General features: G+C 45.5%; 2 protein-coding genes across 3 annotated transcripts in view; one reads left to right on the plus strand and one right to left on the minus strand.

The window, feature by feature from the left end:
- LOC139677320 (transcription initiation factor TFIID subunit 4-like) overlaps nucleotides 1–11,665 on the plus strand; it is a 156,050-nt gene extending 144,385 nt beyond the window's left edge. Inside the window, exon 15 of the mRNA XM_071567169.1 lies at nucleotides 9,914–11,665. Within this exon, the coding sequence (XP_071423270.1) occupies nucleotides 9,914–10,081 (168 nt within the window). The 3' untranslated portion in view covers nucleotides 10,082–11,665. The remainder of the gene's footprint in view (nucleotides 1–9,913) is intronic.
- Nucleotides 10,973–15,139, minus strand: part of KCTD15 (potassium channel tetramerization domain containing 15) — a 48,071-nt gene continuing 43,904 nt past the window's right edge. For both annotated transcript variants that reach the window (XM_071567171.1, XM_071567170.1), the window contains exon 5: nucleotides 10,973–15,067. In XM_071567171.1, the coding sequence (XP_071423272.1) occupies nucleotides 14,912–15,067 (156 nt within the window). In that variant the 3' untranslated portion in view covers nucleotides 10,973–14,911. The remainder of the gene's footprint in view (nucleotides 15,068–15,139) is intronic.

A 15,139-nucleotide genomic window follows, 5' to 3' on the forward strand; every position in this document is an offset into this window, starting at 1 on the left:
TCAAGGTTTATTCTTTGTTGTTGGCTGTGTTGAATATAAGTGTCTTTAAAAGATTGGTGACTTGCTTTGTGGTGAAATGGGCTGGAGGAAGGTAAGGATTTGGGAATTCGTGAAGTAAGAGGGAATTACAGGGTTTCTAAATAGTAGAGCAAAGTTGAAATTGCCACTAAATATAGTGTTTATAAATTAAACTGATCTGCTTGTTACTCAAGGTTGCCTGTCTTATTTCGTCTAATAATGGAGAGAAAGGCAAACCCTGGATTGACACGAAGAGGTTGGAGGGCAGTGTGAGGCAGAGGGTGGTTTGGGGTGTCCTTTACAATGAAGATGTGAGTTTGGCAGCCCATCAGATTATGGTGCAGAGCAGTGAGAGGTGGGGAGCCCTGCAGGTCACCCAGTGTGGCTGCTGGGAGTGCTGGGAGTGCTCCTGGAGGGAGACAGCGAGGCAGGGGGGCAGGAAAGGGCTGGGAAAGAGCCTGGAATGATGGACAGCACTCATGGCCAACATGGGCAAGGGGCTGTCTCTGTGGTGTGGAAGGGGAATGAAGAAGGCACTCAGCAATAGGACCAGGGGGCACGTTGGGCTCAAGCTCTGCCAGGGGAAATTCAGGTTGGAGATCAGAAAAAAAATTCTTTGCAGAGAGAGTGCTCAGGCATTGGAATGGGCTGCCCAGAGAGGGGGTGGATTCCCCATCCCTGGAGGTTTTTCAACTGAGCTTGGCCGTGGCACTGAGTGCCATGATCTGGTAAAGGGACTGGAGTTGGACCAAGGGTTGGACTTGATGATCTCGGAGGTCTCTTCCAACCCAATCGATTCTGTGATTCTGTGAAGAGCTGGGGAATGGGGCTCCTGGGAGCTACTGATGTCTGCAGGCAAGAGAACCCACCATGCCTTTTTGGACCCATTCTTCCAAGAGTGCTTTGTGCCAATCTAAGTTTTTTAAATATTGTCTGAACAAGCAAAACATCTAAGTTAAAAAGAGTCAAGAGTGAGACTTAGCTGTAAGGAAGAGAATTGTTAAGAAATCAAGAAGTGAATGGCTGAATGATTGGGCTCCTCCCTGCTGAACTGTCATCTCTCCCTGATGTCTGAAAGGCACCAGCCTTAATTATATTCCATGATCTTTGCAGTAATAGAGTGTTAGCTGTCTTCCACCTTTTATTTACAAATGTTAATGCCTTGTTTCCTGTACACTGGACTGTGTTCTCACAATGTGTTTATCCTGCAAGCTGAAGGTATTAGCATTTAGGGCTTAATTTTATTGCCACTCAATCCAGAGATAACCACATTGCCTGCTTTGTTTTGGTTGTTTAATGTGCTGGGTGTCCAGGGGAGGGCCCTGTGCTGCCCTCAATCCTCAGAGCAGTCTGTGCTGATTACAGGGAAGGGTTTGTATCACTGTGCCTGGAGAGGGACTAATCCACCAGCACATTTTACCAGGAATAAAGTCCTACCGAGCTGGTAGATCTGTGGGTGGTTTTGCCCTTTGTTTGGCAAGTGGTGCATAAAGTCACTTGGTTGGCACTTGCAGAGAGAGCAGCATGGCCAACCCTTTCAAACACAATTATTATAAAGTCTGGGTGTTATACATCATAATTAGGCTTAAGAAGGGAAAGTCAGATGAGATGAATGAGGGCAATTCATGCTCTCAAGAGCTGAGAAAGTGATTGGGTGTTCAAGATTTGGACACTTTTCTCTCTGTCTCCTGCTCTTCCCCTCCCTCGGGAGGACTGGCAGTGTATGAAGCAGCTCTGTGATTCCTGTGTCTCACCTTGGACTTCTTCATCAAAACCAGCTGTGAGTGAGTCTAGTCCCCTGCAGTTGTTCTGCTCAGCATGTCTTCAGTGAGAGAGAGACCAAAAAGCAGCCTTTACTGGATAGCAATTATGTATATTTTAATTAGATATTTAAACAATTAAATTTTACGGTTATGTGTGTCTAGAGATTGATGAATGTCAAGAATATTTTAATTATTTTAAGTTTCTGATTTAATGAAAGCCACAGTCATACAGGTTAGAAAAGAAAGGGCCACCCACTAAGTAAAACTGAGATGGTTTCAAACAAATATCAAGGATATTAGAGAAAATTCAGATGGGAATCAAATGTGTCTCAAGGAAAATGTGACTCCTGCAAGCTGGGCTGTGGGGCTCTCCCAGGGCTGGTCTGACATTTCCCAGTGAGAGGGAAGGTAGGGATGAAGAGCAGGACTAGGCTGGAGTAAGGCAGGCAAGTCCTTAAAAAAACCTCAACAAAACACAACAAGAAAAAAACCCCTATGCTAATATTGAAAGATGAGAAGGGGAAAGCACCACAATGCTTGAAAAATAACAATAAAAAAATTTGGCAGGATTAGTATTTCAAAGGGAACAGCACTTGATTAAACATTTGGAAAGCATGGGAGGAGAAGCATTCCAAGCAAAATGAAAATACACATGTATGATGGAAACAGGATAAATAGAATATTTCATTTATAATTGCCACAGCAAGAATTCAGCCCAAACTTGAGAATTCTTAATCAAGTAAAATTGTCATTGCTTCTAAGTCCAAGTAAGGCAGTGGATTGTGATGGGTGTGAGATGTTTGTGGACAGGGATGTTGGCAGGACCTGTGGCTGCAGTGAAGAGCAGGGCCAGGAACAAAGGAAAGGAAAAGACCCAGAGTTGCACCAGCACCACTTCTGAGTGTGTTGCAAGAAGCTGGAGGATGCAAAGCAATGTGTTTTTATCATATACCAAGTGGGGAGTGAGGGATACCAAAGGATCTTGGAGAGGTTAAAGGTCTCTGCAGAATGTAGAGCTGTATCTCTGTGCAGGAAAAACTCGGGTTTTTCTTGCTTACACCAGTGCAGTGATTGTTCAGACACTGCAGTGCATGGATACACTGATTATGGACCAGAAATCAGTTCAGTCTGGTTCCTACCTGAGAGTGACCTGCTGAGGGCTGAACACCCACCTCTCTTAGCCCACAGCTGCCTCACACTTCACCTCATTATTTATTTCCACTGGGGCAGATTCCTCTTGTTCCCAAATAGTTTCTCCCTGAAATGCCTCAGAGCCTGCTCTTTGCCCCTGTGTCATTCAGCTGGGGGGAAGTGCTGTCTTAGAGGGAGGAATAAGTGATCAGGTTGGAACAAATGCCCAGTTCCCTCAACTGGAAGATTTCTGTGTGATGCTGCTTCACAAAGCAGGTTTTTTATTGCAATAGTACTTGCATATGTGATTTGGCTTAGTGTAATAAAGGCAGAGAGCAGGTACATATAAAGCACTCTGCTTGTAATGGCAGCCCAATTCTTTGGGTTCAAATAACATCAGGTAATTATAAACTGAAGTGATCACATCTGAAAAAAAAATTTTCACTGTATCCATGACTTAGTATGATTTACCTTCCCCTTATTATTTCTTAATTTAAAAATTACTGCATGCTGTCTTTGAAATGTTGCAATTGTGTTGGTATTTGAAGTACTTGTAAGTACTTGTGCAAATCAGTTTTTCTGATGTTTGTCTGCAGGGTGAGGTGTGTGTTTATGTGCCCAGGGGAAAGGAGATGCATTTGCATCCAGGAGGGTGTAGCAAGTGAACTTGTGCCAAAACAGAGTCTGTAGGAACAGTTGCACTAAAATAGTACAGGGTAAAAAATGTTGGCAAGTGAAAATAAGCAGCTTCCAAAGAGAGAATTGGATCTAATCCTCCTGCAAATGCTGCTGATCTGAAGGCCTAAATGGTACCTTTTGGTGATGACTCTTTCTAAAGACACTTGCAAACCACCATGTTGTGCATACAAAGATGCACAGTATTTTTATAGATATAATTGTATTTCATATAGTATTGTTAATCTTTGAGGTGCTGACAAACAGTTATTACTTTCCTGTACTTCAGGGGCATCCTAATTTAAGGATGTTTCAGTGAAATCATTATTAGCCCCAGTAGGTGTTGAATTAAACCCTAATTTACGTGGGACAGCTAATCATACATAATATGATACCTGTTTTTCATGTGCCTCTCAGCCAAAGATCTAATAGCATTTTATGCAGGTAAACATAATTGCTGCAGAATATCTCCAGAACGTTTCCTGTGATTCAAGGCCTCTTATTCATAGGAGCAGAGAGATTCCTCCTCTCCCCACCCCTCTGCAGTGCGTGGAGCTTGCAGGGGCACAGCTCCTGGGCTGTTTTACTCCACAGACAGCTTTGAGTCGCTGCTGGCTGGTTCCCACCCTCCCTGTGCCCGAGGTGTGTGTGCCATGAGGATGTGCCATGCAGCCTGGGATAAACCCAGCAGATCTTTCATCATTATTGCCTTGGCTCGGGCTCTGCAAGAAGCAATAGCTGCAGATCAAGACTCTGTTCAAAGCAGAGATGTCAGCACTGAATTGTTTTCTGGTGAAGGAAGGAGGGATAAAATATTAAATGCAATCTTCTCTTTGCTCTTAACTTTCTGTTCTCACAAGAATATTGTGCTGTATTTCCATGGTTCTGTAATTTGAAGCTGAAGGTTTGTGGGGAAAAAAATAGTTAATTATCCAACAGTAAAAATCATTGTTATAAAAATAAATACAGATTTTGTTATTACATGTGCTTTCTTGTGTGAAAGCACTTCTGTCTCGAGCAGGGGACAGCAAACTTTTGGGAGTTACCTGGTTTCATTTCCATCCACCTGCTGCTGTAATTATTGTAATTTAATGCACAAAGACACTTCTGCTTTCTGAGCAGTGGAGGAGTTTGCCCATGAACATTTTGGAAGAGCTGTGCCTGCCTGAGTCCTCCTCCCCAGGAGCCTTGAAAGCTTTTGGGAAACACAGATCAAATCGGTGGTGGGGCCCAGCAGAAGGGGGACAGAGGTGGGAAGGAGCTTGAGATTTGAGTCCCTGCAGCTTCGCTGTGAGCTGTTGGCCTGGGTACAGGAGAGAGACACGCAGGGAGGAACAGGCTGCTCGGGGGCTCTGGGGGCCTTTGGCTCAGGGCCACACGTTCCCAGGTGGCTGAGGAGCCCCTGAGCCTGCAGGGTCAGCACCCACCACACGTGGGGATGGGAGAAGAGCCAACCAGGGAGTAGTTCCCAGCCAGGTTTGAGATGGGTGAAGGTCTGGGAGGCAGGGGGAGAGTTTGTGGTTGGTGAAGGGCAGCGGACTGAATATTTCTGGAGAGGAAGGAGGTGGTAACTCTGTAGAGGAGCCACACTGTGGTCAGTAGTGCCACAGAACTGTGACACAGCTGTCAGAAATGAGGCTTCACTGGCTTCTCTGGGGCAGATTGTTGTCTATTTACCTAGTGAAGTACCAAGTCTTTGGCCACTATTTTGTTCTGAACTGCTTATATTTTGCCTTGCCAACAGCATGAGTTTTCTCAGAGGAAAATCATAAAAATAGGCTGAGGAGGGTGTCCCAAATCTTGTGTCATATCCTACATCAATTCAGAATTGCTTCAAAATGTTCATAACTGAACCAGTAATTACTCTGATTCTTCTGAAGCCATAATTGAGGAAAGGCCAGGAGGGAAGGGTCACTGTAACTCATGTATGTGAGCAGTCTCAAAATGAAGAGGCATAGAGTTAATATATAAATGAAAAGAGTGTTTTTCTGGTCTGGAACATCTTAAGTTTTCCTGAAATTATAAATAGGAGTTCACTGATACAAAACTAGATATAAAACTAGATATATACAAAAACTTGATATATTATTTGTGCGTGTGTGATTTGGGAATAGCTTGGGTGTGGCAGGCCAGGAAACGGGATGCAAACAATTTACAGCCATTTATTCCTTTATTAGGGCTGTTTTCTGTGTAACTCTGATTAGTTGCCATAGATACAGACAACACAGGGTTTGTTTGGGTTAACGAAAAGTCTCTCATGCTGATAAAAAATGTGATTCTTCTTGAGAAAATTCTGAATTACTTTAGTTCCACTGTTCTTGGCCATTATTTTTAACTATACTTGAACTCATGTACATAATTAAATAATTGTGGCATTTAGTTTTCTTACTTTTCTTTTATATAACATCTGCAGGATAATATTGAGTACGATGCAGTACCAAATAAATTGGTCTTTAATTTAGTGATCATGTTGACAGACACCAATTACTGTTCTGTCAGGTTGCAGATGTGTTCCTAAAATAATTTTTATTATTTTTTCCACCTTGTAAAACAGCTCCAGAACACGGTCAGGTAACTTGATTGGCTCATGTGCACACTTGGTGTCATAGTTGGTTGTGTTCTTCCCATGTAACAGTTCAGTATTTCAAGTGATAAAGGAATGGATATGACTTGGCACATCTTCATTCCAGCTACTCTGTCCAAACAGAGGGCAGTTACTTGCTGTAAATGTTACCCAACTGCCTAAAGAAATAGTTCCATATGAAGCAAAACCAGATTATTTAGCTTTTCTATTACTATTTGGTGTGTGTGGGATGCTTCTAGACCAGAGGGCCACGGACAGTGGTTTCTATTGAGTGTAAGGTGGCCACATTTCTTACAGGTGTGTCTGTCACCGCCCAGGTCCTGCACTCAGGATGAGCCTGAAATGAACAGCACTGTGGGCAGGGCAGAGATGCACCATGTGGGCAACTTTTGTGTCACCTTGATTTAAAATAAACACACACACAGTGGTTTCTCAGGGTTAGAAACAGCCCTGGCAAAGTGGGGGTGTGGCCAGTGCAGCTGAGAGGGGCAGGTTAAGGGACAATATTGTTCCAGCCTGTGGAAGGTGAGAGTAAGAGTTTAAATGACCCTGTTTCTTTTAGGAGGTGAAGTGTTTTGGTGTAAAGGCTGATCTTGGAGCACCACTAAATGCATGGATTCTGCACTGGGCATGTGTGTGGCTGCAGCAGGGATGAGCAGCCCCTGCAGCTCAGCATGTGCCTTCCTGTGAGCAGCTCCATCAGTTAATTAACACAAACCACTCCCCACTGGAGGACAGAATCCCTCAGCTCCAACACTCGTGGTGCTCCAAGGCTGTGGGCTTCTCCCTCTGTTCCCTGCAAGCTGAGCCACATTCACTGCAGTCCACTGAGTCCTTTGTGGTCACAGGAGGACAGGATTTGCCCCTCTGCTGTAATTTATTAAACAGGTATAGGAGAAATTACCTGGATGGTGCAGTTCTGCAAGGAGCCTGACTGGCTGTGGTGCACAGAGAGGACAGTGCCTTGTCTTACTCTCAGTTGACCATATATATTTCCCCTACAACCTCTCAGTAGTAAAATTACCCCTAACTGTATTCTTAATGTCTGGAGTCAAGGTCCTAGAATAAGTATTTCCTGAGGAAAGAAAGGTAGGTAAGTTAATTTGGGATATTAAAAGTACTGAAAATTTTACCAGATGTCTAAGAGGTTTGAAAAATAACTTAAATCTTTTTAGAGATTAAACCCTATTTTTCTAAGTTAGAACAGTTTATTTTGCTACAGACCAATTGGAATTAATAAAAACAATGGACTCCCACGGATGAAAAAAGGACTCTGTGTGTGTCTCAGGTTTCAGTTTAAACTCCATGGGACTGCAGAGGCTGTAATTCCGTCCTTCCCGTTTCTAAATGATCAGATCACAGCATCCTCAAGGCCCAGGTTGGGAACTTTCTCTCAATATACAAAGCCAGGATGAGATAATTTGTAATTCAGTACCTGTGAACCAGCTGTAAAAAATACATAGTTGTTTAACATAGCTATAGAAACAAGTATCGTAAAGTTTGTCTTTATCATCACACAATGTCTTTGTGATTTTTTAATGTAATTTCTGAATGTTTGCTCAAGTTGAGATTCTCCCCACACTGAGCCCTTTTCTTCAGCAGACTCAGAGGAGACAACTGGGGTCCCTGTGGGACCTGCCCCTGCAGAGCAGCAACATCTCAAAATGCCACTCACCTGTTCCAGTCTCAGATGTGCACGAGGATGGTGCACACCTGGCTTTATCTGCTGCAAATAGTTTTGTCCTCAAAAGGCTCTTGAATTTAAACTGGTCAAGTCTGTCTGTAGTGAACATGACTGGAGCAGGAGAACTAGACACGTTTGTGCCAAGTTGTAAGTGAACAAGGTCTCACCTGCACTTGAGTTCCTTCCTCAGGTTAACTTGGTGAGGCTCAGACTAGGGAAAAAAATTTAAACAAAAATCTCATGTAATGCTTTGAGGCTGATGATAATGCAGTGAGGATGTCTGAAGGAATGCAGCGTTGGTGGCTGTGACCCTGAGCAGTGAGGATGTGTGACAATGCAGCACTGGGGGCTGTGACCCTGAGCAGGGGCTGTGACCCTGAGCAGTGAGGATGTGTGACAATGCAGCACTGGGGGCTGTGACCCTGAGCAGGGGCTGTGACCCTGAGCAGTGAGGGTGTGTGACAGAATGCAGCACTGGGGGCTGTGACCACAAGCAGTGAGGATGTCTGACAGAATGGGCTGTGACCCTGTGCACTGAGGATGTGACCCTGTGGAGTGGGGATGTGACCCTGAGCCGTGAGGATGTCTTGACAGAATGCAGCACTGGGGCTGTGACCCTGTGCAGTGGGGGTGTGACCCTGTGCAGTGAGGGTGTGACCCTGGGCAGTGAGGATGTGTGACAATGCAGCACTGGGGGCTGTGACCCTGAGCAGGGGCTGTGACCCTGAGCAGTGAGGATGTGTGACAATGCAGCACTGGGGGCTGTGACCCTGAGCAGGGGCTGTGACCCTGAGCAGTGAGGGTGTGACCCTGGGCAGTGAGGATGTGACCCAGTGGAGTGGGGATGTGACCCTGAGCTGTGAGGATGTCTTGACAGAATGCAGCACTGGGGCTGTGACCCTGTGCAGTGGGGGTGTGACCCTGGGCAGTGAGGATGTCTGACAATGCAGCACTGGGGGCTCTGACCCTGTGCAGTGGGGGTGTGACCCTGTGCAGTGAGGGTGTGACCCTGTGCAGTGGGGCTGTGACCCTGTGCAGTGAGGATGTGACCCTGTGCAGTGAGGATGTGACCCTGTGCAGTGAGGATGTCTGACAATGCAGCACTGGGGTGTGACCCTGTGCAGTGGGGGTGTGACCCTGTGCAGTGAGGATGTCTGACAATGCAGCACTGGGGTGTGACCCTGTGCAGTGGGGGTGTGACCCTGTGCAGTGAGGATGTCTGACAATGCAGCACTGGGGTTGTGACCCTGTGCAGTGGGGCTGTGACCCTGAGCAGTGAGGATGTGTGACAGAATGCAGCACTGGGGGCTGTGACCCTGTGCAGTGGGGGTGTGACCCTGGGCAGTGGGGGTGTGACCCTGTGCAGTGAGGGTGTCTGACAATGCAGCACTGGGGGCTGTGACCCTGTGCAGTGGGGCTGTGACCCTGTGCAGTGGGGGTGTGACCCTGGGCAGTGGGGGTGTGACCCTGGGCAGTGAGGGTGTGACCCTGGGCAGTGGGGCTGTGACCCTGTGCAGTGGGGCTGTGACCCTGAGCAGTGAGGATGTGTGACAGAATGCAGCACTGGGGGCTGTGACCCTGTGCAGTGGGGCTGTGACCCTGTGCAGTGAGGGTGTGACCCTGTGCAGTGGGGGTGTGACCCTGGGCAGTGAGGGTGTGACCCTGGGCAGTGGGGGTGTGACCCTGGGCAGTGAGGGTGTGACCCTGGGCAGTGGGGGTGTGACCCTGGGCAGTGAGGGTGTGACCCTGTGCAGTGGGGCTGTGACCCTGGGCAGTGAGGATGTCTGACAATGCAGCACTGGGGGCTGTGACCCTGTGCAGTGGGGGTGTGACCCTGGGCAGTGGGGCTGTGACCCTGGGCAGTGAGGGTGTGACCCTGTGCAGTGGGGCTGTGACCCTGGGCAGTGAGGGTGTGACCCTGTGCAGTGGGGGTGTGACCCTGTGCAGTGGGGGTGTGACCCTGTGCAGTGAGGATGTCTGACAATGCAGCACTGGGGGCTCTGACCCCAAGCAGAGGAGCTGCTGCTCTGCAGGACTCACGGTGTGTTTCCCTTGCAGGGCCTCGGCGCGTGCGGCGGGAGCCAGGCTGGGCTGGGCACTGCGTCCCCCAGGCAGTACCCACGGCAGAAAATAACGCGGGTGAACCTCAGGGACTTCATCTTCTACATGGAGCAGGAGCCAGACATGAGCCATTCCCTCCTGCTCTACCGAGCTCTGCTGAAATAAAGCCAACACTTGTACTGATTGCTCCATACAGAAGCTCAACTCGCATTGAAAGCTGTCATTTAATGTGCCTTCTATTTTTTTCAGAAGTCAATGTTCCAGTAATTTTGTTTTGTAAAATTGTCAGACACATGCAATAAATTCCCTTTATGTAAAAAAAAATATATAAAAACCACAAAAAAATGTGCAAAAGGTTTTAAAAAAACTTAACTCCACAGATACAAACAACATCCAAGTCTTGCTCATCTGGCCATCTTAGGTAAGGCTGAAGTAGCTGTGTTGAAGTTGCACAAATACAAAGGCTGCTGCAATGGCTCAGCTAAACCATCTCCAGGCCAGGACTGGGACAGGTCACAGGGTGGGCCCAGCCATGGGGTTCTCCTGTGTGTTCCTATAGTGCTGGGCTTGTTTTTAGTTTACTGGCACTGTCTCACTAACCACAGTGATCCCTCTTGTTATTTTAGCTTAGTTATAATGGCAGTTCTTTGCACAGCCAAGAGACCAGCACACTCTCACACATTTTATGTATTTAGGATTTTTGCTTTTACTGCACAGCTCATTTCCTGAGCCATTTGCTGAACCAAATCCTAAGTGTATGAAAGTCTGTGTGCTCAGGTCTCAGCTGAGTTACCTTGAGTAGCTTCCAGTTGTTTTCCGAATCTCTTCAACCTTTTGCGCATTTGTAGCAGCTGATTCAAAGTTGGGGTTTTATTTTCTACAAGATGTTAATTTATTTATTGCAAAGAGTATGGTTTAATGGTGGTTTTAAAAGAGAGTATTGTTCAGTAAAGATTCTAGAGTATTCTATATGGCTTTTTGAAGTCACTGTAAATGTTTTTGGGGGCGGTTCCTCTCGGGCTGCCACAGTCCCGGTGCCACCAGGGTGGTGGGACCCGAGGGCTCCGGTCTGGGCAGGCTCCTGAACAAGCACCAGGCTCTGAGCACAAGGAGCAGCTGGAAGTTCCTAAAAGATGAGGTGAATGCTTTTTAAATGCTTTGCTGATCAGGATTCTGGGCCCGCACCAAAGCCGAGTGACGCCAGTGAGTCTGTGAAATGGGGATCGAAGAGGAACAGAACAGCCAGGTGGGCACAAGTTGCATTGGCAACTTTAACAGTGTTACCAGTCATGGGAGACATTTGCTTATTTATCTTTTCCATTTTTACTATGTTATGCTTGCCACTTTTTTGAGGCAATTTTTTTTTGATGGGAAACCATAGCAAAAGCACAAATAGAACTATTTGTCCAATAGTTTTAAAAACAAAGGTTTTAATTATTTTTTAAGGTTTATGAAAAGCAGAAGAAAATTTATACTGCTGCTATTTAGCCAAAAGATTATTCATAAGGTATTTAAGGCCAGGAAGTGTAAAGTTATGTTTTAAATGTATTGATAATTTGTACATATTGTTTATAAAGGCCTTGTGTTTATTAGAGTTACGTTATTTTGATGATTTCTGTACATACTCGTAAATACCCCCAATTTGTGTGAAAACATACTCCCTTATTTGTACTTATTTTGTAAAGAAATAAAACAATTTACTAAAGTAACACATCGAGTGACATACAGTATTAATTTATCAAACATGAATTTCACATTGTCTTGTAGTTCTTAAGCACTGGTCAGAAACATTTTGCATTAAAGTATTAACAGAATACCCACAAAGAAATATTAAACCCAAATACTTCAATGTTTTGTTGTGCTGATTCTTATCCTTTGAGAAACATCTAATAAAATTGTCAACAAACCTCGCTGCCATCAGCCAGAGAATGGATGCACTCAGCAGTTCTGTGTGGGGAGCCACGAGTCCAACAAGCACAACAGAAGATTCTCTCTCCCTTTCCGTCTGCGCCGGGCTGGGACAGCCTGGGACAGTCACGGCTCCGAGCTCAGCTACAGCCAACCAGAGCCATCCTGTGCCATGGAACTGGGCAGAAATCCAGGCTACACCTCGCGGCCCCCCAGCAGAAACATCTGGCTGCACACCACGGCCCTTGGAGTGTCTGTGCCATCTGAAAGCCTCTCTCAGTCTCCTTCTTCAGTAAGTTATGTTGCTATGGTTTAAGGCCAGAAGTAAAAATTCAAATCAGTTTTTGTTGATATTGCTGCCTAAAAATATAGGGAAATAAGTAAAAAAGATATAAATGAAACTGTAATAATCTTTAAATAAGTGACCTGAAGTTACTAACTAAAAGAACATGTCCTAGCTTAACTTTTTATTTTTTTAAAGGCATATTTTTTCTAAGAAAGTGATTGTTTCCACATGTCTTCCTTGCCTCAGTGCTATTTTGCAGTCAATGCTGTGATGTCACGGTTCAAACTTTCCATCTCAAGTTCACATTTCACTGGGCTGGCAGCCTTTCCAATGCCACCTCAGCAAAGCTGCCCCCAGTACTGGAGCTGCTTCATTGAGACAGAAAAAAGTACAGTAAACACCAAACTGAGGATAAACCAACCACAAACAAGTCCAATGTTCTCCACATGTCTAGAAGCATCATCCCTCTCTGCCCGTGAGAGCTGCCCGTGGGTGCTCAGCACCTGGTCCTGGGGGCACAGACCCTGGGCAGGCCTGGCCTGAGCACCAGGGGCAGGATTGGACCCCTGTGACCAAACGTCCCCAGGAGGGGTCCCCTCTCCTCCCTGGCTGAGGTAAGAACTGGGGGGATGCACTGCCAGAGCCACTCACTGGGCAGGGCAGGGCAAAAACAAGAACCTGAACAGATTATTTAAGGATACTTTGGACTTAAAGGGAACTCAATGTATGAAAGTAATAAATAAAAGACTTTTCTTTTTGTAAGACATGGCTACATCAAGCTGAATGGAGCAGAAGGCTGGAGAAGACACAGTCAAAATTTCTCACCTCTTTCAAACAACATAGGAGATACAGTGAGTGTTCCACCCTACGTGCTTATTTTTGTTCCTTTACTTTACAGAAATGTTTATGGCATGAAGTACTGTATAAGAAATGTGCATACACAAATACATGACAATTATACGTTAAGTTCTTTACAATATTAAATGTATAATATACAATTCTACAGATATCTTACATACAAAGGTGAATGTTGTGCCATAAATTCAAATATGGCAATGCCTAGCGACTTTAGAATGTCGTACAAGTATAAAACCACAAAATAAAATAACTTTACAACTCTTAAAGTAGACAGATTTGCTCAACTGTTCTGCTAAGGTAGCAGGATTGCCATTAGAGATTTCTGGGTTGGGTGACCAAGGTGGGAAAACCTGCAGAGGTCTGATTTTCCATGGACAGGAATCCAGCCCTTTTCCAAAAATTAGACCCCTGCCTAGATTGTTCCTTGGATAGTCAGTACAGCTCATCACTTTTGAAAATATTAGTCTTAAATGTGACTTTTTAAATTTTGCCTGGTTGTAACCAGTTGGCATTAAAGAACTGTTGACCACTTCATACTCTGTCCCTTGTTCTGTATGGCCGTATTTTTATGCACCTAGAAAGAGTTTCATTAGAATTCAGCATCTACAACAGTATTCTATAAATTAATGTGGGAGAAACTAAATTGTGATTAACACATGAAGTAGTTATTGAGGACCCAATCATGCTAAACAGCAATAAACAGATTTAGCAGACTGCTATTTATAACCTTGCACCTGCAACACGGTGCTGTCTCCTGAGTTCGGAAGCCCTGGGAGTCGATGCCGCTTCCTGGCAGTAGCAGGACCCTCCTGCAGACCCCTGACTGTGACAGAGAACGTTACACAGAGAGAGGGCAGCTACAGAATTCATATTTTAATAATAATTTAAAATAATAAAACCATTTAAACCAAAGGCAGCCTGCTTTCATCTAGCAACGCCAGTACAGGGTTTTAACAGCTCTTTGCAAGAATTCCAGACCCATAAAGAGTAGGTTTGTCCAAAATTCTTTCCTCCTAAATATGGACTTCTAACATGATTAGTAAATAATTAACAAGGGGTGGTAGAGCTTGCTTGGCAGAACCATGTTTCTTTGATGATGCAAAACTTAACAGTTTATGTGTCAAAACAAGACTGGCTTTAAGAGAGCTACAGCTCCATGTCGGGTGTGTGACCCTTGTGTGATGGTGGATGGCATTTGATTTTGTGCTTCCAATCCCTACTGTTGCAAAGATTGCCATGATCGGCCTTGTCACTAATTTTTTGTCACTTTTTTTGTTTGGTTTGTGTGGGGTTTTTAGTACTGAGCACCAGTTGACTATAAATTGGTCCTTTTCTGATTCTGGATCCTGTCCACAGAGAGAGACTCCGGTTGGAAATGTCGTACAAAAATAAGCCATTTGCCAGTGTGGGCGAGTACAATCGCAGAGGTGCCCCGTGGTGCCTGGAGGTGGAAAGCACCTCTGATATGGAGGGGGTGTGGCAGTCAGGGAAGAGTCTCAGTGCAGTTTTTAGTGCTCCATCTTCCTCTCTCAGCTCCACATGCCACGTCCACATGCCACGGCACTGGGGTGTCCTTGGGAAGGCTGTCAGAGCCACTGCTCCTGCTGAGCCAGCCACTGCTCCAACTGGCCTTTCTGCACAGGTCCAGTCCAGGCTTAGGGCTTCTCAAAGCTCTGCCCATTCCACACCAGTGCTGCTGAGCCCAAAGTACATCCCAGAGAGCTGCGGCGCTGGGAGCGCTCAGGAATTCCACCGTGGAGAGCGGAACAACTGGCTCCTCAAATGCATCTCATGGCTGGCTATGTGACAGGTAGTTTCAGAATACCACTACTTGGCAACATCAAGTCAAAATCTGTTTGCTAATACTGTTTTGCAAATCCTTAGTGTTTCACATAAGGGACTATTCAACACTTCTACGGTTACAAAGGGGGCACAGGGAGGGTCTAGTCCAGGGGCTCCTGTTTTATTCTGATTGTTGGGGTGGGTTGTGGTCGTCTGTCCTCGCGACACAGCACGTATTCGCTGAACTGAGAGGAATCCACCCCACCACCACAGGAAGCTGCCACGTTAAATCCCTTCTGAAATAATCTTTCCAGCACCTGCAGTGTGGGGGGAGAAAAAAAATCACATTAATATTTAGCAGATTTTAGTGATAAAGGCATTCAGAAGCA

This window comes from Pithys albifrons, chromosome 12 (genome assembly GCF_047495875.1).
Source record: "Pithys albifrons albifrons isolate INPA30051 chromosome 12, PitAlb_v1, whole genome shotgun sequence".
NCBI classification, from domain to species: domain Eukaryota; kingdom Metazoa; phylum Chordata; class Aves; order Passeriformes; family Thamnophilidae; genus Pithys; species Pithys albifrons.